The sequence below is a fragment of the Larimichthys crocea genome, chromosome XI (genome assembly GCF_000972845.2).
Source record: "Larimichthys crocea isolate SSNF chromosome XI, L_crocea_2.0, whole genome shotgun sequence".
Classification (NCBI taxonomy): Eukaryota; Metazoa; Chordata; class Actinopteri; family Sciaenidae; genus Larimichthys; species Larimichthys crocea.
In genome coordinates, this window is record NC_040021.1 from 18,814,074 (window position 1) to 18,838,393 (window position 24,320).

Below are 24,320 nucleotides of genomic sequence, written 5' to 3' on the forward strand. Positions count from 1 at the left end.
ATGTTAGTTTCTGCGGATATGCTTCCCGCGTGGGCAGATTAGCTCCAGCAGCAGAAATGGAGCGGGCCGCGGCGACGCGACAAACACACAGGTGGACCGCAAGCGGAAGTCAAAGTCAAGGGGCGAGTGGGGCGAGGAGGTCCGGGAAGGGGGTGACACGGGGGGGTAGGCGCACCAGTCGGGGGCGGGCGGAAAGAGACACGGAACCAGCAAGGCAAAACCCGGGGACGGGGGGCAGGGGAATCTGGGGTAGACGGTGTTGAGGGGGTGCAGTGGTACGAGAGACACGGTAAAGGACAGAGAGGCCAGCAGGCCAGTCCCGATACACTGCTACGTTGTTGTTTTTTTGCACCCCCTAATGCTACGCACCTCCGTCTTGTTCCTTTCTATTGGTCCAATGTGAACCCGTACTAGCGACAATCTAGGCCGCCTCAACCCGGCCTTGTTTCTTGACCGCCCACCTATGACCGTCCTCACCTGTTGCCTCTACCTGCTGCTTCGCTCGTTTATCCTCCCGTCCTCTAGTCTGGACCCTCGCGCCTCGGACGTACTCACACTTCCCAAAGTCCGCCAGGCGCGCCAGTCAACCCCTTAACTCCAACAAGAACCACTGTAACCTTAGAGGCAGGTACAAAATCTTTCCAAGGATCGTGGGCTACCACGACTAAACAGGGCTGTTCCTTCCTCCCACTATCCTCTCCCCCCCCCACCGGCGGCGGCGGCACAGAGCGCGCTTGGCTGGCGGACCAGCCTTCTCGGTACTCCTCCGGAAAGAGTGGGACCTTTCCTCCAACAGGTCTTTGTGATCGTCCCTGGGTTTGACTAGGCCGCTGTTACTACTCCTCCTGGGAGTTTGAGACTGAGGGCGAGTCATATATAAGTAATGGCGTCATAGGACTAAGCAGGAGAGGACACAGTGAATGACGTGCAAGTGATTTGGCGGAAATAACAAGTCCTGGTGCCTAGATTGGGACGCTAGTCATCCGGGTCCACATTTGGCACAATAAGAAAAGGAACAAAGAACGTAGTCGTAATCATTAGGAGGCTGGGTGCAAAAAAAAAAGTAGCATGTATCTGGACTGGCCTGCTGGCCTTCTGTCCTTTTCTAAAGCCGTGTCTCCTCTCTCTCTGACACCTGAAAACACATCAACGATAGACACGTCCTACCAACAGATTCACTGACCCCTGTACCACCCCCGGGATTTTGCCGGAGGGTTCAGTGTCTCTGTCAGACAGCACAGAATGGTGAGACTAACACAGAGTGTAACTCCCTTAAAGGACACTAGAAACACTAGACCATGACTTTGACTCACTTGAAGGTATAACTTGTTTTATTGTCCGCGTAGCAGCGGAAAGATACATTATGATAATGGATAATTCTGAACCAGCGGGAACAATATTATAGCAGAAAATGAAAAATCGTCGCGGGGCTCGGGCTAAAATTTGAAACCTGCGGTACACCAGAAACGCACCACAGCTTTCCAGATGTGTGACTGCATATATAGTGACTGGCATAGGTGGATATAAAATTCCAGATTAGTTAGCAATTTGAAGTAAGGTGCTGTAGATCTAAAAAAAGATTTAATACTGTACTCTCACCCCCGTAGTTGGGCTGGCGAAAAGAAATGCAAGTAGTAGTCACTTGCTGAGAAGACATTCCATGCTATTTTGACTAAACCTGACTGGAAATTGCCTCCAGATAGGTTGTTGTGTGGAAACTTAAGAGATATAAGCCAGTGGGCAGTGATTTTCAGAATTCAGTTTACAACAGAGGACAATTTTGTAAAGCAACAGGACTACAGCTGTCACTGTAACATATGGGGAAACAAGTATTTGGTCAAATGTGTTTTATATTTATTTTTGGCTCGGATGTTAGATAGAATCCTTTAATAAAATTTTTTTCGAGGCTCTTTCTTTCCTTTCTTGTGACCTGATGTTGATTGTTTCTTCTTCTAAAAACCCCAGTTACAGAAAAGGTATGAGGGGTAGTAACAGTGAAGAGCATAACAGTGGAGTTATCAGGAGACACAATCACTGTAACAAGCCGACTATACAACAGTGGTTGGATTCACTTGGAGAGCGCTATGCAGGCACTTCTTACTGACAATGAAAGAAAAAGGCTATGATGCTCTTTTTCGTAGAGGTAAGAAAGCCGAAGGAGTTATATAGGTGATAGTAAAGTATGGCCCCTAATCGAAGGGCATACTTCTCTGTTCATAGGGGAACGATAGACCCGTGCCGTTAGCCACACCGCAGCAAAGTAGCAGAAATGCCGGTGAGTCTTCTGGTTCTGTATAAGGTTGTATTCAGACATATTCTTTATATAAGCAAAATCACAACATCACAACTAGAGTAACCCTTTATAAATGAGTTACACACCCTATTTAAGCATTAGTTTACCGCATAGTACGGAATTCACATTTGATAACCCATGTCGCATTGAAGGATCTGTATGCTCCACTCAGGTTCACAGGTTATCCTCGCACTTGCTCCGCCCCCGTAGTTCTGGATTAGAGACCTCTGCATATCACAATTCATCTCTCTCAAAGCCAGTTTTCACCTTCTGCAGTAAATACACTCAGTAGTCCCTCTGTTTATCTCACCGATTCCTACATGATTTGCTCACGCTTGTTTCTGTACAATGGTTCGTAGGTGATGTTTCGCAGTCGATGTTATTCTACAAAACCCTACCCACATTCCTTTCCACCCTTGCTGCACCTCTACAAACAGTTTTCTATGCAGAGCCTTCAATCCTGCGCCGCCCGTTCCCAAAGCACTTACTACTCGTTATAAGAAGTTTGTGTGTGGCTTATCTAAATGGGCTCTATCTGCCTTATCAAATGAGATTTAAAGGCGGGCAATGCCTCAAGCCTCACAAAAGTTTAGTTATCTTAACAGACAAGGAGAGACACACACAAAGGGATATAGAACATATTGCATGAATTTATTGCAATCCCACCATATTGTACTGTACAACTGTTCTGTTGATGTAAAAAGCAGACAACAGGTTAAACAAAGCTGAATAAAAACTTGCCCAACACCAACAGTGGATCACAAATTAGGTTAAGTAATACATACATATTTTTTTAAACAAACATCAAACTGTTGAATCAAAAAATAAAAGTCATAGTGTTTGAGGCCGAGGTTTACATTGGACCACTCACCCAGCTCATGGTTCTGCACAACACATACTGCTCTTTTCGTCGGGGCCTGAAACTTGGCCAGACTAAAATACCACAGTAACTTCCCCCAAGTGCTCTAAGGTCAAAGTCCTGGGCGGCGCCTCGCAACTAAAATGAGCTACATAGACTAAACAGCAAAACAGCTAACATATTGGGGCAGCAGTTTAAACTGTACCAACCAGGAAAACTGCTGGGTAGAATCAACAGGGAGGTGATTTGGAGGGGCGGGGGATCAGCGTTGGGGGAGTGAACATGCAGTAGGGAATAAGCCAGGAAATAGTGGTTTCTCTATAAAATATGATCCAGTTTCACTAAAATCAAAAGTCAAAATAGTTGGTGTTGTGTGATTTAGAGGTCAGGACCCAGGTCACTCAAAGACGTTGAAAGTGGTGGTGGAAGGCAGGCATACAAAAACAAAAGGAAAACAAAAAAAAGCATGAATTTTCTGAAATCTATAGTGATAACAAGAGAGAGTTTAGAAATTGGAATAGAAATACAAAGAAAGTCTTAAAACCTGGAGGGAGTTGAGGGAGGTTTGCAATTTTGGAATTGGCGGTTAGAGAGACCACACAGAGGGGGGGAGGGGAAGGGGGGCAGGTTTACAAAAGACAGGCAGTGGTAAAACAAAGCCTTCAAGTTTAAAGAAATCCCATTAGAATACTCAACCAAAGTCCAACCGAGGATCGACAAAAAAGAAAAACCTCTTGCTCAAGATGAAGAGAATCGTAAGTGCATCCAAGGCGCATGCAAGAACATGGACGGTTCATATAAGCCTAAGTGGCATATAAGCAGTGTATAAAGTATTTAGAGGCGGGGCGGAGACGCATAGTGGGGGCGGTTGCAGTGGCGGGAGGAAAAAAAGGATCGCACTGGGCGGGCCTACACAACTAAGTGTACAAACAACTAAGCGACTGTACGCCGGGGGGGAGGGCGAGGAAACATTAGACACAAAGGGAGGGTAAGTGGGAAGGTTTGGGGGTTTTGAATGTGGTGGTCTCCAGAAGATTTTATTATGGTACTGGGCAAAAAGACATTAAAATGAAACGCGAGGAGGGCAGTGAACAAGAGCAATGGATTTTAGGGGGGTGTTTGGGTTTGAAGGTGGGATTTGCAAATGGAATGTAGAACATGAATATTGGCCCAGAACAGTATATCGAAAAGAGGGGCAGTCGGGGAAAGACACACAGTAGAAAAGTCTAATTTGTATTTAGTTTAGGTTAGTGTCAATATGTCCCATATATCTTTTAATTCAACCCGGTCCACAGTGGATGACCAGATCCACAGCAAATGCTCCCCAATATGTGGTATAACTAGGAACGAGTCATAGACCAAATGTTACTGGATGGACACAGTGTCATAGATAACTTTTGTGATGGCAGATAAAAAAAGGGGGGGGGGGGGGAAAAGGGGGGGGGGGGAAAAAAAGAGGGGGGGGGGGAGGGGGAGGGAGGAAAAGGGGGGAGGGGGAACAAGGGGAGGGTTTGAGGAAAAAGGGGGGGGGGGGGAGAAGAAAGGAGGGTCGTAATAAATCAAAAACGGACGTGGGCAAATTGACAATTGAATATGTTCATAGCGTTCTTTGCCTGGGATGGTTGTGTGCGGGCATGAAAATAATTGGTGGGGTGAATAGTAAGGAGGTAGAGACGCACATAGAGTACTTGGGCAGCACGTGGGAAGTTAAGGGAGGGTGCATGCGGAAAACAAAAACGGATCTTGCTAAGAAGGGTTTATGGTGGATACAGTAATCCAGCATAGGTGGTGCAGTAATAAACACAAAAGTTGGGTCCACCAAAGTGCGGTGGGGGGAGCCGGGATGGTGTGCCTGAGACAAGGGGGTGATAAGAAGTGCGTGGTGATGAAGGATCGCTGAGGGGGTCAGTTAAACACAAGGAGACAATTGGTCGCGGCAACAGCGGATAAAAAAAAACAGGACTTTCACTGTACAGATGTAAACAGATTGTCAAGGGGGGAGGTAAATTCTTTGGTTTTGGGGGCCAAGGATTCATACGAAAGGGTGGAAATGGCTGGGGTTGAGGCGGAGTGGAAAAGTTCTGTTAGTATGAGGTGGGTGTGTTGGACCCTGAACATGGGATACAAGGTTGAGGTTGGGCGTGCGGGGGTGGGCATCAATAAAGCGGGGGAGTGGCACCACGTACAGAAAGAAGTTGGGAGGGGGGGGTAGTAGCAGGTGAGAGGGCAACTTTTTGAAGAACACCCGTAAAAAGAAAAAAGACGTATAGGCAGTGTGTGGTTCAATTGGGGTCGTGGGAAGACTATGGAGGCACTCTGTATGAACAATGAAAGAGGAAGAAGGCATGTGGGGTTAAATAGACTGAGGGGTTGTGTCTTTAGAAGGGGTAGAGAAAACAGAAAGTAATTTATATAGGTGTAGTAAATATTGGCCCCAAAACAGAAGATTCAACTAATTCATCTGTTGTGCGTGGGGGACAATACAACTGTGCCTTTATCAACGAAAGAGGAGTAAGGCCAGAAATGAAGTGAGGTCTGGGTTTTAATACTGTGTATTCATGCATAATTACATTATTCCATGATCAATGTGAGGCACCCATTTATCAAACAGAATCAACACACAGTATACTAAATAAGAACACAACTATCAAGTTTACTGCCTTATGGCATGACATTTTTCAGTGTATTTGACATTTGAATGCCCTTTAAACCTGTGTGGGTCATTCTGGGTTTTAATTGTATCTTAGCGATCATGTTTCATTACATGCTATAATTTCGACAATAACGGACCCCTATGTTCTGGTTCTAACAGAATTGGTTATGACTTAAGGCCAAGGGACCAAGTGACTGGCTGGTATGCCGACAGCTCAAATACGAGAATGAAGCGTTATCATTTAATTAACCGTTAAGAAATCAAAAATGTTAAGACAAGAATGAGAATCAAATAAAAACCATGCTAACTTCCTTGTTTGTGGTACACTCAGTGATTGCTTAATAAATGTCTATGAGCACCCCGACAATTAGTATCATCACTTACACCAATAGACTGATTCCTTGTTCCAGTGATTCTCCGCTGGAGACTTAGCAGCTGCAATCCGTTTATGGAGACGACTTTGTTAACATACAGGTTGGGTTAGCAACTCTGCTCCTCGTACAGCCCTTCGGTCACGAGTGGGAGTTGCGAGCCCGCATTAAGGTTGCAGTTGTGGCCACCCGATCCGACAACATATACTACTTTTTTTGTGGCCCCCCGACTTACTACTGGGTGAGCACACATTCCAGCACCGACATTAAACTCAGCAAATGCAATGGCACCTGTAGGGAAGGCTATGGGGATAGCACCGGGAAGGAGTATGCTGCTCGTGAATGTAACTGTGAGTAATAGTTCTGTTCTTGCCTAGCAATGTAATTTGTTGTCATTTAATTTGTTAGGTAGTGTGTCCTTAAGGAATAAAAGAGAGGAATTTCCAGGAGTTCTTCCTCGTGGGGTAATTTCATTGACCTGACTTGTGGGGTGTTCTAAAAAACAACGCGGTCAACAGATTTAAACCCATGAGCTTTGAGAAAGGAGCTAGGGTCAAACAAGACCATCAAGCTGGAAGGAAAGGTACTTTTTTTCTCACTAATACTAGGCTAGTTTCCACAAATACCCGTAACGTAGGTGCAAAGGGGTTGGATAGGAGGCTTTTTGAATGAATTAGCTAGCAAACGGCCGTACTGTGCTTATCAATGATGAGTAAAACTTTTGTAACTGTATTTATAAACTACATACTAATGAGTATTCATGCTTTATAAATGATGGATTCAGTGTATATTAATCCCTAAGTACTGTGCTTATCAATGATGAGTAAAACATTTGTAACTGTGTTTATAAACTACATATTAATTGTTATGGAATTTTTTATCCTTAGGCTATACATGGTCACGTGTGAGCCTTGTGGTCCTCGGCAGTATTAATTGTTTGTCTTTGACTAGGTGCCACCATATCTCAACAGGGGTCGAAGAGGCCTGTTGCTGCATTCCTAGTCATAATAGATAGCTTGTTGTTGACGTTCCAATCTGCGTAAACAGACATCTGTGTCTCCAGACTAGAATATGCTGACAATAACACCTGCATACATGGGTAAAGACATTCTCTTTGACTAATCCTGGGCGTGTAGTATTTGTGGTGTTATCTTGGGGTTTAAAGTATATCCACCATCACGAGTTCGTCAGAATGTGCATCCGACTCAGGTACTTCTGATGAACTTTGAGAGTGCCTCTAGTTCTCCTTGGCCAAGTGTCAATAAATAATACAGCATAAGACATCAGAGGCTCCTGAACACTTTCTTCCTTCTTGACCTCAACATTGACCTTTGACTTCAGCAATTTCTCCACAACAATAATGAGTATTCATGCTTTATAAATGATTGATTCAGTGTATATTAATGCTTAACTAATGCTTAATAGTGTGTACTCATTATAAAGTGTTATTGATATTTTAAGAAAATTTAATGAGTTATTTTCTTTTTGAATGTGGAATTATGTAAGCTCAGTATCATCTGACATGTCGGGAAACAGGTCCTGCTTTATTATTTAACCTTGAGGCAACATATTGAGGGTCCCTGTGTCAAAGTCTAGTTCTAAGACCTTCACTATTTGCGCTGATATTATTACATGATGCATATTCCTTAATTCACTTGTATTCAATCATGTCAGCACACAGCCATGTTATGTACCTGCATATAAATACAAATCACAAGGGCCCAGCAGCAGGTTAATCCGTCCATAGTCATACATAATAATAAAAAAAAAGCCTGCACACAAGTAAAATGTATGAATTAGTTTTATGACTGAAGAGCTCATCATTTGGTTTTACTGCTCAGTTACTGCATTTGAAACTGCAAATGTACATGGCTTGTATGAGTGCATCATATTTCATGAAGTGATGGTTTGGGATGTCAAATCTTTAACTTATGAGTAGTTGGTATCAGCATACATATTACAGTATTTATGTATTTATTTATTTACATAGATTGGACTGGTTTTGTAAAAACAGACTCAAATTATGCATGATAAATGTTTACTGATGCATGAGTACTGAGTTAAAGTGCAAACTTACATTGTACACGTACTAAACTGCGCTGATCTATATAACATCTCTGTCGTAAATCAGTCTAATATTTGCCAGCTTGATTTCTGTCAGTTTTAGAAATTCAGACAGAAGAAAAGTTCCAACGTCACCGCTGTTTGTTATTAGTTTTTATCATGAAACGATGTTTAACTCACATGAAATGAGCAGATTAAAGAACATGTGAGCGCTTTACCTGAGCTGCCATGAAGGAGAGATCCATGGTGGCGGCTTTTTGCGCACGGTTAGGTTATCCGGCGTCTGGTCCTCCTGAAACGGCGCCGAGGGTCGCCCTACTACCGCTGAGAAGGATGGGATCTCCTGCTGGAGGTGACGCGACGCAACATCTTTAACATGCGAAACAACACCAGCGCTGCTTCATGTAGGCGGTGTGCAGGGTGTGTGGAAACCGGCAGGGAGGGAGCGTTAGGGGGGGTGACAGAGAGAGAGAGAGAGAGAGAGAGAGAGAGGGGGAGAGAGAGCGCAGTTGTCTATACTCACTCATACGTAGTTTGTATTAAAATCGATTCACGGATGCCAATAAAGAGAACTGAACTTGAACTGATTCAGAGAGCAGTGAATACCTGTCTGTGCAGCTTGGGGTCAGGTGTAACGTAATTCTTCTCCAGTATTACTAGCTACAGATGTATTTCTACAAAGAGGATTAGAGCTACACATGAAAAAAAAAAGGGCATTTAAAAAAAATCATAATGCTGACTTTAATCTCAGAAGAATTCTGAATTCTTTTAAACTCTGGCCCTGCTCCTCTTCTGTATATTTCTCTGTTGGAGGTCTCATGGTTATGTTATGCAGTTTAAACTTATATTGCATGTGATCTGTATGGTAAATGTCAAATGGTCTGTACTTATAAAGCACCTTTCTAGTCTTTTGACCACTCTTGACAGCACTTTTACACTACATATCTCATTCACCCATTCTCACACATTCAAATGCTCATCAGTTTTAGGAGTTAACCATTCACACACATTCACACACTGACTTGGCACATCCTTCAGGAGCAATTTGGGGTTTAGTATCTTGCTCAGTGACACACGGCATGCATGTGTGCATAGTGTGCCTGTACAGCAGCATCACTTTTGAAGACTCTAAAGCAGGGGTCGGCAATTAGCGGCCCGCGGGCCAAAACTGGCCCGCCATCAATTATATCTGGCCCGCTAGATGACGTTGATTTATTTTAAAATATATATATATATTTAAATATATCTTTTAAACCTCATGTTTCCTGTCAAAATACAACAATTTCACAGATTTCACAACATTTATTGAAAAGTAGCTGATAAGTAACGTGACAGCAGCCAGAACATCCTCGCAGCCTCTTTACTTGACGCACAGGTTGGAACACTAATTGGCACGTGCGTGCGCTGTAACCTGTGGAAAGTAAAAGTGTCCTGTGTCCCTCTTGTAACGGACAACGTGAACAAATGTGTTTCATTAAATGAAAAAAACAAAACCAAACAAGGTCGGCTCAAATATCAAATATGAATGTGAATGCACGTCAGCGGCAGATCTGCGCTGCTGTATACATTAGTTACGGCAGGTTGCTAGGGCAGGTTGCCTGTTTCATGACAGACGCGGTGGGCGTAAACGAAATCCGCGAAGTAAGTACAATTACCATACATGTTTTAAGGCCGTAAAACCCCTAACCACACACTTTTATACGCCTTATTACACGCATTTTGTACAGTACTCCCTTAATTAATCAGGACGCAGAACACACGTGCGGTTCTCACTCAGCCAATCAGGACGCAGAAATACTGTTCATGTATCCTAGATTTTGCTAACTATTATATATCAGAATTACAGTTATCTGATACTGCAGGGACCATTTTGGGAACATTTATAACCACATCCCAAAATAGTATAGTACAGATAGAACATATCTATTCATAGATGGTAGATGAAATAATCCCTCCCCAGCAGATTCTTTATCTGTGAATTTAATGGTTCAGTTGTTCTCTCCAAGTGTTGTTAGATATTGTGTTTTCTTTTCAGCGTGGTGGTGGTGATGACCACTCCAGACAGAAAGATTGTCAAATATTCTTCTGTTTATTAAAGATGAGGTTTCAATAAGGAAGGTATCTCATTTTGGGAGTTTTCGAACCATGGGTAGCTAATTGCTGGTGGCAAGATGCTTTATGCCATGGTGTCATGTCTGGTTTAAGTAGCTAGGGGATTGTAGATAAGTGTCTTTAGGGAGTGTGATATGGCAGGACTGTCTGTTATTAGGGCAGAAATATATGATTGCCACTGGGAAGGTTCAAGGTGGAGTTAGGTTCTAAGGCTAGGTTTTACAAATGTACTCAAGTATACAGTATAATCAGCGGTGGGTATTACTTCAGATTTATCAAAGGTTGTTGTGTGTTATTTGGAGAGATTAAGAGGATCCAATGTCATGCAGTTACAAGGGGGTTACAATTTGGTGGCATCTCAGCTGTGGTACAACTTGCTAGATCTCATTTCACCTCTTGGAGAAGCTACAGAGAGTCTGGACATCTGGTCAGGACATCACTGGCTGGTCTGTGGTGGGCTAGGACTTGTAAAGCAGGCTGTTGCTCTGCTTTGCTAATACAAAAGTCTGTATTTTCTGCATCAGCACCTGAGACTGAGGATCTTTAAGAGGTTGTGAAGGTTCCATATACAGTGCAAGTGTGTCAGACAGTTCTGTAACTAGTACTTAGTAGACATGGTTTAGTAAAGAAGGTGTTGTCACTTGTAGTTTTGCTATGCCCATTTGCCCAAACAGGAAAAGAAACAGTGTAGCCAGTGCATTGTTTTGCATTACTGGATGAAATAAAGCAAAAACTTGTAAATGGGCAACTTTCTAAAATCCTGAATTGTTTGTGGTAGACAACAGATAAAAACCTCTCAACCTCTCATGCCCGTACTAAGCTCTGTTCTGGAAACTGGAAAAAGTCATTTTACCTTTTTTACTGGCTGAAAAGTTTGATGTGTGTAATGCTAAAAGCATATGACTTCTATGCTTATCACCTAGTAGAAATCATATGTTTTATGTTGGATGAGTGTGTTTTAATTTTAATAATAATGCTGAACTTGAAGGTTGAATAAGGTGTACCTTTATTGATGTGTCTGTGTGTACATGTGTAATGTAATGTTTTTAAAAATAAACTGTTCATGTGTACATGTGTGATGTCTGTGGCAGTTTGACTGTGAGTGGTAATCATATTCATCTTGCTGCTCTGCTGCTCTTATAGTGGTACATATTGTGGATTTAAAATTGAGCTTTGCGATTAACCTATGGATTCAGTAAAGAAATAAAAAAAAGTCTGTGCAGTGAATCTGGACATAAAATATATATACATAAACCAGAAAAAAAAAATAAACGACACAAATATTACATAAATGATGAAGTGGGTTGATCAGCTTCAGTTCAGCTAAAGTTCTCTAATTAGAATATCTTCTGATGGTCCATATCTGCCATGCATACTGAAATATACCAGTGCTTGGGATCATGCATGCTGGATGGGCATGAAGGTGGGTATTTCACACACAGTGGTAATCCATTATGCCCTCTGAGTAGCGCAGCTTTCAGGCCGGCTGCTGTTAAATGCATGGGAGTTGGTGTGATTAATGATTATTTGATGAATTGGTAAATGTTTAATGTACAACAGCCTATTTCTCACTGCTACATTCTGCACCATAGTAAAAGCTTGTATCTCCACACTCGAGTTTACCATTGTATGGAAAAGTTTCTTTGTACAAGAATCAGAAGTATCAAACTTGTATTAACTTATTTGCCCGCTGCACAGTTATACAAACAGGCAGTATTGGGTAGATGACTGAATATCTGTTTTTATATAATTACTCCCATAAAAAAGTGAAAATTGCAATCGAGAAACATACTGAGGTTTAGTTATTTTAGGGTGTGAGTACTACTTCAGCTATTACGAACCAGTGTGCAATTATGAATCATTCATACACAAACATACACACATACATATACACACATAAACACAGTGGGAACAAGTGGATTACTGGCTCAAAAATATAGTCAACAGTTTCAAAAGAGGGAAAATGAGGTTGTACTTGTTCCTTAAAGAAAACTAATTATTTACTCATAGCCACCACTGCAAACAGGTTAAAGTCCATGTACTACATATCCCATGACTCTGAGCAGTTTACACAGTCCCTTTCCCGTAAATTTTCAGATGAAGATGTACCATTTAAAATTGAAAAAAAGTGATGCTTAGCGACATCAGACTATAATTAGATCATGTTTTATTTGTATGTTATTACAATAGAGGCAGTTTCTGTAGAAATTCAAAAGCTCCAAGAGAGATGAAGAAAAAAAGCAGGTCTAGTTAGTGAGCCAATTAATCACCATAGCAACCGCAGTCTGGACAGGCTCTGGAGATCCCCTTGCCATGCAGCAAGTAAACCCTCTGTGTGCATACAGTAGATTACCAAAAAGTAAGTGGGCTAGCGTTTGGACTGTTATGCGGTTATGCTGATGTTGGTCTCACATGGCCCGTTAGTTCTGTAGCCATCCTCAAGTGCTCGTTTGAAGATCTGCAGCCTTTACCACGTTCTCACTGGCTTCATTTCATAGGCGTGGAAGTAGTTTACAGACGACTTTTTAGAACCACTAGGAATTACGTGACATTGGATGATTCCTTAGTGCACAATGTTGAGTGCAACGTTGAGTAATTATGCAAGAATGTTTGTGTGTAATCTATAATATATAGCATGGTGTAGAATATAATGATACATGCTGGGTTGTGTCTCATTTCAGGCCAGCATCCCTCCCTACTGGACACGTGTTGGCTGCATATTCCAGATATCCATCTGACAGACATGCTGTCATTTTAAGCACTGCAGAGGATAAATCTTACTGCCTTTGCTGATCACTCACTTGAGTTAGACTGATTCTTCTGACTCAAAGGTCAGGGGACAAGACAGTTGACATTTCTTTGTCTTTGTTGTCTTTTATTACTTCAGAGAATTTGGGAGGGCTTGGCACAGATATCTATAGATGAATGCTGATTCCTTTGGTGACCCTTTGACTTTTCATTTATAAGTGAAATATCTCTATGCCATTGATATTCATGTTCCCTGCAGGATGAATTTCTGTAGTGCCACCATAAGGTCAAATTTTTAATTAAAAATAACTGTTAGCACTAAACCCAGAGTGCTGTTTGTTTTCCTCACAGAACTGCGAACATGCCCCTAAAGTCTTTTTTTTTAACCAAGTTAACATATTTATTTGTATGAGAAAGCTGCAAAATGGCAAGAATTATGCTTCTGCCCCTTCAACATGTCCTAATAGAACTGAAATTAAGCCAAACTGGGAGAAAAATCTCTTGCATTAGTAGATGTGACATTCTGTAGTATTGCAGTATAGTGTTCTCTCAGATGTTTCTGGCAAAATTTCTGGCACACAGTCCATTCACCTGCTCTATGTGACAAATCTGGCCAAGTCAAGTTAAATAAAAACACTCCGAATTATTTGCAAGTACTTTGCAAGTACAAGAAGTTTAGTGCCTCTGCGCAGCTTCATTTACATAACCTCATCATCTCTGCGAATAAAGCTAACTTCCTCTAAATTCCCCTTGTCCCCTAAGAGCCCTGCCTCTGATAGTATCCATTATCTCCTATTGTTTTGGAATTGCACATCCTGTTGAGGTAAGCAGTCTAATTGTACAATTTGCATAAAGCCCAATAAATGGAGGACCTGACCAGACACCCTCTGTGCATTTGCATTCAAATTGGATCAGGCCCACGCAGAATAAAACTATTGTTTGTTCGTATATTCCTCCACTCCTCCCTGTTGTCATCAAAGTCCCTACGCTGTTTATTGTTTGATAAGTTCATCATTGAAATGTGGTAAAGTAATGTGTAGCAGCACATTGGTATATTAAGACATATGCAAATGTTTTAAATGCTTCCAACCACAGATGACATCATGTTGGCATCTCTAATTATCATCACTGCTAAATACTTATTCATTTTAGTAGACAGTGGGCTTTAATTTAGGTTTATATCTTTTATATTTTAATGAACATCATGCTGTGTGATTATTATATCTGCTTTGGGCTGCTGTTATCTGCTTCATCATATCTTAAAACCTCTCACCCTGAAGCTAGAATGAAAGCTTGTTAGGAGGTTTAGTTTAAAAAGAGTACAAAAATCACACCACTATTAACCATTAGTGTTTGATTGTAGTCCATTATTTAGGGTTCCTACTGTACGTGTGATGCAGTGGTGTGGAGGTGCCTGGAGAAGTGGGTATACTCGCAGATTATGCCCTGAAATTTAAAAGAAGTCATCCAGCAAAGGATGAATGCGTTAACAGACCACTCTTGTAACTAAAGCTTGACTGAGAGACAAGATCATTGTCATTTAAAATGATGCCTGTCCTTGAGGACTGCCATCAGCGCACATATTTTCTCAATTGGGCTCCACAGAGGCTGCTGTTGGAAGGCAAGTTTCATTTCGTGCACACACATGTGAATTTATGTTCAGATGCAATGCAGCTAACTTGTAACTTCTAACCACAGTTGCCATTTACAGTATTAAAAATAAATAGTAATATTTCATTCTCACAGACAGACTGATGCACTGTAAGCATCTACATCACCATCAAGTTTAGCTGATTGCTCACTAGAAAGATGGTTCAGCTTCATGCGCTCATCGTGACATCTGCGTTAGATGAGGGGGAGGTGGGGACCACGACTCAACTCAACCAATGAAGTGCTAGCCGGATTAGGGCGGGTCATTCATCCTAGAAAATGAAATTGCAGGCATACAGCAACATCTGTGGCTATGAAATAAAACCAACACAGAAGTGCTTAAACCTGCAGCTCCTTGAATGACCACTTGAGTCGAGCTTCAGAACAAGTCAGTCTCCATAAGTCCCTGCAGTTTTGGTCTCTATAGTTAATTTCCCCATTCATGACAACTTTACTATACTGAGGGTGAATTTATATACAACTCACCCGTTCAGATTATATTAAGGCTTAAAATGAACAGGTGTTGACAGGTGGCTTATTTGAGCACCCAGGCTTCATTCAGCCTGCCTGAGCTTTGCCTCTTTGCCCATTTTCAGATTAGCCAGGAGGCAGTGAAGGCAGGACTGCCTGTGGGTGACGTCACAGAGACTACGTCCATGGTTTATACAGTCTATAGCTGCAACACACTACAGTATGGTGAACATCAGAGGGGATTTAGAAGTGGATTTATGTAATGCTGTACGAACTGTCAGAGACTGGAGGGATGGTGGCATACTAATGAATGTACTGAAGGCAAAGAGAGAATCATATTGAAAAAGACAGCAGCAAGGTGATCAGCTAACAATGTAGGTATGTCAGATGATAACATGATACAGTAATATACATGATAATAACATGAGGACATTAGTGTGAGAGGAGTGAAATGAACTACAGGCCTACTTCCTCTATTACTTATTAGAATGTTATGTATTTTTTTTCATAAGCTACTGTAGAAACATGGCAGCTTTACATGGTAGATTATGGCATCTGTAGATAAAAGTCTCATTCTAATGTAACAAAAACACAATGATTCTTTTTTTCAAGTGATTATTCACTGATGAAAACATTGCAGTGAATATAGTATTAGATATCTGCCATATTCTGTAAACTGAGTCACCTAAATTACCTTAGTTACTTCACCATTAAATCACTAAAGTCTTATTGTCTGCCTAGTCATCTGCGTTTGCATTTCCCTTTTTGCCTCATACCCACACACTTGACAGTACAATCCTGCCAGCTAGACTCAGGAGAAATGCCTGCCATTTTCTTGGCGTGAACATGGACAGGCCTTCTGATGTCCCGGACTGCCGCCTGGAAGTGGACCCTGACGACTAGATGGAGAAATCTGTAAGACAGAGGAGAAACAGAAGAGATAAGCAAAGCACACCCCTTGGACACTCGGGCTTGTGTTGCAACAAACAAACAAACAAACAAACAGACAAACAAACAAACAAACAAACAAACAAACAAACAAACAAACAAACAAACAGGAATCTGAGATGCAGGTTTTATGTATTCTCAGCATGCACAGACATGAACTGTAAGTACTAGGCTTACTTGACCCACTCGTCAGACAGATAATGGTAACAGGTACAAGGTCTGACATTATGAAAAAAAACTATGCAAAAGTCACATTTTAAATTTGGATTTAAAGGCAGCCAGCTGGTCTCTTTAGAACTGTTGGGACAGACAGAAGCCCTGTGTCCTGAGAGTAGAGAGCATGTGCTGTAATGTCAGATTTAAGGAGATCAGACAGGTATTAAGGGGCTTGCCCATTTACATGTTGTAAATCACTATAGGCCCATATAGTATGAGCTAACTAAAACTGATTTGTCAGGGTAGCCATGCCCTGAAGCAGATGCTGCTTTATCATCTGCTTTACTCTAAATGGGACCATAACTTACTAAATCACAGGTCACTAATATGCAGCCTACGGTCCGGGTCTGGACCCAGACTCTGTCCTGTCTGGACCCAGAGCTGGAAACAACATATCATTTTTACAGTTTTATTCAGTTTTGGCGGAGGTGTTTTTTTCTATTATGAGTTTGTCATTTTATGACTTTATGTAGTTATATTATTCTTTGAATGTCAATTCTTTGGTCTCTATAACTGAAATTTCAACTATAGGTGGAGGCTTAGTAAGCACATCTGGGTTTTTTGCCTCTCCCTGCACTTTACATTATTTGCTATCTTTGTCATTTCTATGAAATTTTAACTGTGCAAAACAAATATCACTAAAACTGAACTAAAGATTACTTTTTGACCAGCAACTCTTTTCTGACAGTGTCTCTGATTGGCCAGTACTCGTTGCCTTTGTGGGTTCGAGTCAGGGGCGCAGATAGTGGGTGTGTCAGGTGTGTCATGACACACCCACTTTTGAATGACCGTAGATCCGTCCCACCCACTTTTATGTAGCTTAACGTTTTGTTTTGTTTTTTAAACTTTGTCTTCTTCAAATCTTCTGATTCAAGCATCACGAGGAAACCAAAATATGAATTAACATAATATTTGGTTTACTGAGGTGTGTGCTGATGTGCATGCGTTGTGTGTAACAACGCGTACGCATCAAGCAAGTGACTCGTTTGGACTGTGCAGCAAAGAGTGTGGAGTCGTCGTCGACTTTGGTTGCCACGGTTACCAACTGATCACTTGGACAGCTAGCTGCACGTTCAGCACGGCATGGCATGATGAGAAGGACAACAAAAAAGCAAAAGACTATTGCGTCATTTTTTCAAAAAGTCACTTCTGTAAGTAAATTGTACTTTTTAAATATATACTTCATCACACCACATTGCATTTCTGAGAGTCTCGAAGCAATGTCCTCTCGTGAAAGTAAAATCGTACGAGGCAAGAGACAAACTTTCGCCTTCTGTCTCCGCGTAGCCTGTAGCCTACATGTAAATACCTCGTTGGACATTAATAACGTAATGCCGTTTTAATGTTAATCTGACTTTCCTCGCCACGCACGAGCATAGGCCTACTGTTTAACAAGGACTGACTAAACGCACGTAGCCCACCCAGTTTCTCAGCATTTTTTAAAACGAGTTTAGCATTTTTGTGAGGGGGTTTCTGTGTGTGATGACAGTTAATAATTTGTTTTGTGTTCTATGGTGGGGATTTTTTGGACAGCACTTAGGAGCACTATAGTGTGAGAGTGGGTGTCAGGCTGGCAGCCTGGGGGGGGGGCATTGGGGGCAGCTTCGTCCCCCCCAGTTTCTCAAACCTATCTGCGCGCCTGGTTCGAGTTGGTTGGGTTTAGACATGAGGAGGACTGAGATTGGTCAAGGTGAGGGCAAGAATGTCAGCCAATCACAGGCAGGGAAGGGCGGGCCTTCATTGAATACTGAATAGAGGAGCAGTGACAGTGATGGAGAGAAAAATATAAAGGAGTGAGGAGACAAGGTGAGGAGACAAGAGAGACAAAGGAGGTCAAACTGTGAGTCAGTGTGCCATGGCGTGTGCTAAACAGAAGAAGGTCGACACCGAAAACGACTTAATCCAGAAGATTGCAGCCCAGTCAGCCAATGACTTGTTGTTGTTGTTATTATTATTATTATTATTATTATTATTATTATTATTATTATTATTAAAAATATTATGAAAGTACTTGAATTTGAATTTCACCTTTCTTATTTCTTTTTTCTTCTTTATTTGATGTATTATTTATTATTGCAGCTCTCAGAGTTCAGAGTGTCACTGTAAAGAAATATTGTTGCCATGACATTGAATTATAGCTTTCTTCGTTTGATTCGACTCGTTGACTTCACACAGTGCAGATGTTTATACAATGACAATGCTGCTTGAATATATATAAAATAGTTGTAATGTAGAACTAACTTATAATGAAACTTGAATGAACATGAGGGAATGTTCTCTCTCCGGACCTCCTGAAATCAGAATTGAATAGCCCTGCACTAAATGATCATTTCAAGCAAGAGACTGAGACTATAAAGTCATAAGAAACTGTTTATTGAGATCATAAATTAACTGAGAAGTAGTCATTTCCTTTTAGAAGTCCATACAACCAGACCTTTTGTTGCAGCCAATAAAACTGCCCCCTGCTGACCTTTAGGAGAATGCAGATTTAAGACACTTCCACATTGGCTTCGCTTCACAGTCCCATATTAAATGCCACTCCTTGTATTGACCGTGTACAGTGTGTGGACAGCTACGTTGCACTCTTCTTTTAGATTTCATGTTTATCAAACTAATAAGCTTCAGCAGCCTAGAAGAACTAGAATGCCATGCACGCCCAGGTCACAGAAATCACTCTAATGAAGCAGTGTAGATGAATGCTACATTGACTATGGGAGAAAGTCATTGATTATGTGGAGGTGTAGTGTTGATGCAAAGTGGATTTAATTGATCACGCTGTCTTTGAGGTTTATTTGTGTCAGACTTGAAGGTGGTTGTAAGAAGTTAATTGTTACTTCTCAGACAGAGATAGTGACCTCTCTTTGACAGCAAGGCCAGGAATAAAATATACACATGAATCTTCTCAAGTGAGCAGTGCAGTTGTGATATTCTAGTCTAGACAGTGAAGACATACTGTATATTAAGGTACACTGTATGATAGAGTAAATCAATATGAGATTACACCAAAATCCATAATCCTGTAGGTTACATACAGTATATAACACAAGTAAAATAACTTATGGAATGTGAGTTAAAAAGAATCATTGTGGAATTTTGGTTGAACAAGTGACACAAGCAGCCACGCCAGCCTAGTAGACTCTCAGGTAGACTCTTTAAACTTGAATTGAATTACACACTACTTATATCATAATGTGACATCTTGAATGCATTCAATGATGACAGTCTTATTTCATGCTAAATGAACGTGTTGATTTGACGCTCCTGTCAGGTGAATGAATTTTCCAGGCAAGAAAGGTGCTCAGTTACACAGGTTTGAACACATTTGTGAACAATATTTGCGAGAAATAAACATTTTGTGTACAATGAACATCTTTCACTTCAACTTACTCTTACTTTAAAATGGGAACAAAAACAATAATTACAACAATGATTATTGTACAAAAATATTAATAACTAGAAACATTTCTAAATACATTTTGAGTGTGCACAGTGTGTGTGTGTGTGTGTATGTGTGTGTGTGTGTGTGTGTGTGTGTGTGTGTGTGTGTGTGTGTGTGTGCTTATGGGGTCTTGTGTCTGTTAATGACAGTTTTAAAAAGTCTTTTATTTTGAAGAGACTCTCATTTTGAAAGACTTCTGTCTTGTCTGTGTGTGTGTGTGTGTGTGTGTGTGTGTGTGTGTGTGTGTGTGTGTGTGTGTGTGTGTGTGGTTCATTTCATAAGCCTAATAACAAAATGTTTAAAAAACAATTAATTTAAAACACATTTATTATAAAATGTTTGTGTAGAGCTTGCTTACACTGAGCGTGGTACCATATTAAGCAAACATGAAGAAATAATGTGCAACATCCATCCATCTATTATCTGTAACCACTTGACTTCCAATATCAGGGTCACAGCAGAGCTGGAGCCTATCCCAGCGATGCCATACAAACAATACCACCAAATTACTGCTGTGTGGGATGTTTCTATTTTCTAGAATTGTACTAGAGGTCTAAAAGGGTGTTTTATTTGTGCTGAACATAACTGTAGTAAAACAGTCAGAAAATAATAATTTAGTTCTTAAATTGACTTTCTGACTACCAGTGCTCTCTCTCCTCAGTCATCCTCTGTGTTGCTTGACCAGAGCTATAACTAACTAACTTGGTGAGCTGAACGCACATCCTTGAGGTTTATATTGAGAATACATTTCAGATGAGAAACATCTGAACATGTGATGAGCTGCAGCAGCACCTCCTCAACTCTACACTACTAATCAAAGCAGAATCTCTTGCCTTCTCTTGCTTCCTCCCTTTCTGTCCCGGCACCCAACATTCATTACAGGATGGCAGTGGCTGTCTGTGGTGTTTAGCTGGAGTTATTTGATACGCCAAAGCCCATTAATCTGCTGACTTTAGAGACAGGCTGAAAGCTAAACTTGGCAAAAGAGACAGGTCTGCCCAGCCAATGTTTATATTGTTCACCACAGAGGATGGTCTGAGAGCCAACTAACAAGAAAGCCTCCTGAAAATAAAGTAGGCATGATAAACATATTGAGTTATGTACTCAAGCCTTGTGAACAGAGAAACAATGTAAAAACCAGTCACTAATCACCGACAAAGTGACAAATATCAATTCATTGAACCACCCAACAGCTGTGCATCGTCTCTGGCTACTCACTCAGAAAGATGTCTCCAAACTTCTGCTTTCAAGTCATCCCATCACTTGTCCTCTGGAGCCCCCAATTACCCCCAACCTCTTTCAAACCACCTGTTCCGCAATCAATCCTGCAATCATTCATAATGATAAATGCTTCTCTGGCTTCAAGTACATTACCCACAATGTTTAAGTAAACTCAGGTTACCCTGGTGCAGTTGAGTAAGAATTGCCAGTGGAACCTGTGCAATACATCAGACAGTCGGGTTCTGTCTGTTTAAAGGCAGAGAAGAGCTTAACTCTTTTCATTTTCCATTCTCTTCAGTAGTTCTTCACTGCTTATGCACCTGTTTCAATTCAATACAAGCTATTTTTCTGGGTCTTTTGAACCTTTATTGTGAAGCAGCAGCTAAAGAGTGACAGGAAAGTGGAGAGAGAGAGAGAGAGAGAGAGAGAGAGAGCAATTAGATTCAAACACTGGGCAGCTGTTATTAATACAATGTGCAGGTCTGAGCGCTTATGACCCAAGTCTCAGATTTCCACTCTAAAATATTTGTTCAAGTTGCAAGTCTAGTCAAGTCCATTTTATTATAATAGCCCAGTATCAAAAATCAGAGGGCCTTTACAATATGAACATTCTCCTTAGTCCACGACAAAAAAAAAACAAACAAACAAAAAAACTTGAACTCTCAAAAAAAAGTGAAAGAAATAAAAAGAAGTGGAGAATAAGATCATGAAGATTCCTCTCTCAGGATGGACAGACATTCAATAAATGTCATGAGTCAAAACAGACCAAGAGTATTATTACTGTATGGACAATCGGAATGACAGAATTATAAATCGATTGTAAAGATGAATGTATATATAAAGAAGTGAGCAAGGGAATGTCAGGTGACTGGGACTGGAGGGCAGATGAGTGAAGGTGGGACAGTCAGTACAGAGTACCAACTCATCATTAGGCTCTCTCCATAGTTTTACATTCCAGTCTCTCTGTCTTTCTCATAACAGCAATAATTTGCTATGCCCTACAGCATTGCCATTGTATCAACATCCGCACTGTGTGAAGTCAACGACTCAAATCAAACAGAAAGCTATAATTCAACGTTATGTCAACAATATTTATTTTCAATGCAACTCTGCAAAACTAAATAAAACTGAATGATATGTTGTTTCCGACTCTAAAAGTCTTTTGAAGTAATACATGTTCACAAAGTATCATAAAATATATCATATATGTTGCTGTGATGACATCAACAGACAGAGGTGAGTTTCATTATGGTGTGAACCTAATGCTGAGCCATCACAGCAGCTGCCAAAACAAACAAGACTGTCAGTTTTAATTCATGCTTTTCCATCCACATGAACCTGAGCCAAAGCCTGGGCCTGAGCCTGAGCCTGAGCCTGGGCCTGGGCCTGGGCCTGGGCCTGAGCCTGAGCCTGAGCCTGAGCCTGGGCCTGAGCCTGGGCCTGAGCCTGAGCCAAAGCCCAAAGCCCAAGCCAAAGCCCAAAGAACTGTTTCTGCTTGCACATATTGGTAGAAGGTGCACATGTTATGAATTTGTTTTGTTCTTGTGGAAAAAATATAATAATGTTTGAATTAAAATAGATGTGTGTTAAATGGATCTGGGTAAGTATAAGGTCACACAGAGTATATTGCTTTTGAGTGTTGTGTAACTAGTATAAGTGTTTTGCAGGAGTTGCAGGTTCAAGGCCTACACACAGAGAGAGAGACGAGCAGATAAGCAGAGAAATAGGAGACTCCCCTTGGTTAGAACTGAAAGCAGACACAGAACATCTTACTATTGTGGATTATATTATCTGAAGTGCTCATTTGAGATATTAAACTGTGTGATTATGTTGAACTATTGCTTTTAAGAATGTTGTATAACCAGCAGAGTGTTTTTGCAGAAGTTGCAGTTTGTGTCTGAGTGCAAACTGTGGATTATGCAGTGTTATGATGTTTAATTATACTTTTATACATGTTTTATTATACTATGTGTACGCCAAAAGATGTGTGATGTTTGACAGCTATATACAACACAGTAATCATTAGAATTGTGCCTCAGGACTGCTATGAAAGTATAACTAACGTGCTTTGCAAAAGAGTTACAGAAAAGCAGGGCTTGTGGTCTGAACATACTGTGCAGGTTGGGGATGGCACCCAGCTACCAGCGAGAGCGAGGTCAGGATGCTCTCCAAGACAGTCATAGGGAGGGGTGAGATGAGAACAGAACAGAAGACTCAGGACCTGTTATCAAACTTTGCTATCATGCTAGAGTAAATCAGTTTTAATTGCACTCTGCCTGTGCACAAAAAGGCATAGCAACAGCTGACAAAAGATGATTGGTCACAACAAATGTACTTTCCCTCTCTGTGTGAATGAATAAAACAAGCCTAAACTGTAAACGGGCAGAACTCAGCTGGGTGTGATGGTGAACAGACTGCGGAGTCTGTCAAAGCTGTGTTCTCCCTCTTGCAACAGGTGAAACTGGAGTACTTGTCTTTGTCTTCTTTAAACTCAATATCTCTCTGCTCTACATCAGGTCTACAGAATTCGGGGTGGTTTGAATCACCACAACATTCTCTTTTGGTGTAACCATAACACCACTTTGAGTGTTTGTTCATTTATCCCAGTGTGAGTCCATAGATATCCTGATACTTCATAAAATATACACTATATTACAGTATATAATTTAGAGGTTACCTTGACCCACAGAGAGGGAGGGTCTATCTGTCTTCAAGATGGACTACTGTATGTATGTGTGTGTGTGTGTGTGTGTGTGTGTGTTTATGCCTCCCTCCTCCTCACTCTTGTTGTTGTTCTCTCAGACCTATTAGTTAGAAACACTTGAATAAATAGAAGTGTTTGACTCAGACTAACAGTTTTGTCTCAGAGGACTGATGGAGCCTGCGTGACACCAAGGTGTGCTGTTACTATTTAAAAGCAGTGCTTCTACAACACCAGCGTCGTCGTCATCTTACCATCGATAATTTCAGGTAATATATAAATGATTACTAGGTTAACAGTACTCATCCTTTTGTGTGTTAAAACATTTATTGTCAAGTAAATCGTTTTGGGCATGTTGTAGACATGTGTGCTAACACTAGCCTAGCTTGCTCGCAAATTTTACCTAATTATCAAGTTAGCAAGTTAGTTCAGTGGTGACTACGAGCCACTCCATGTCCGACTCTGCACTGGGGGAGCTGTTTGCCGAGGAGGACCTGGCCCCTTAAAACCATCCAGGCAGCGGCACTCCTTGACCGGTCAGAGAAGGAACAGAAGGAGCTTGAACTCTACAGAG

At 41.2% G+C, this 24,320-nt stretch overlaps 1 protein-coding gene across 1 annotated transcript in view; it reads right to left on the reverse strand.

Moving 5' to 3' along the window:
- Nucleotides 1-8,675, reverse strand: part of LOC109138876 (uncharacterized protein C14orf132) — a 62,707-nt gene extending 54,032 nt beyond the window's left edge. The window contains exon 1 of the mRNA XM_019260511.2: nucleotides 8,459-8,675. Coding sequence (XP_019116056.1) covers nucleotides 8,459-8,485 — 27 coding nt within the window. The 5' untranslated portion in view covers nucleotides 8,486-8,675. The remainder of the gene's footprint in view (nucleotides 1-8,458) is intronic.
- Nucleotides 8,676-24,320: the final 15,645 nt, after the last annotated feature.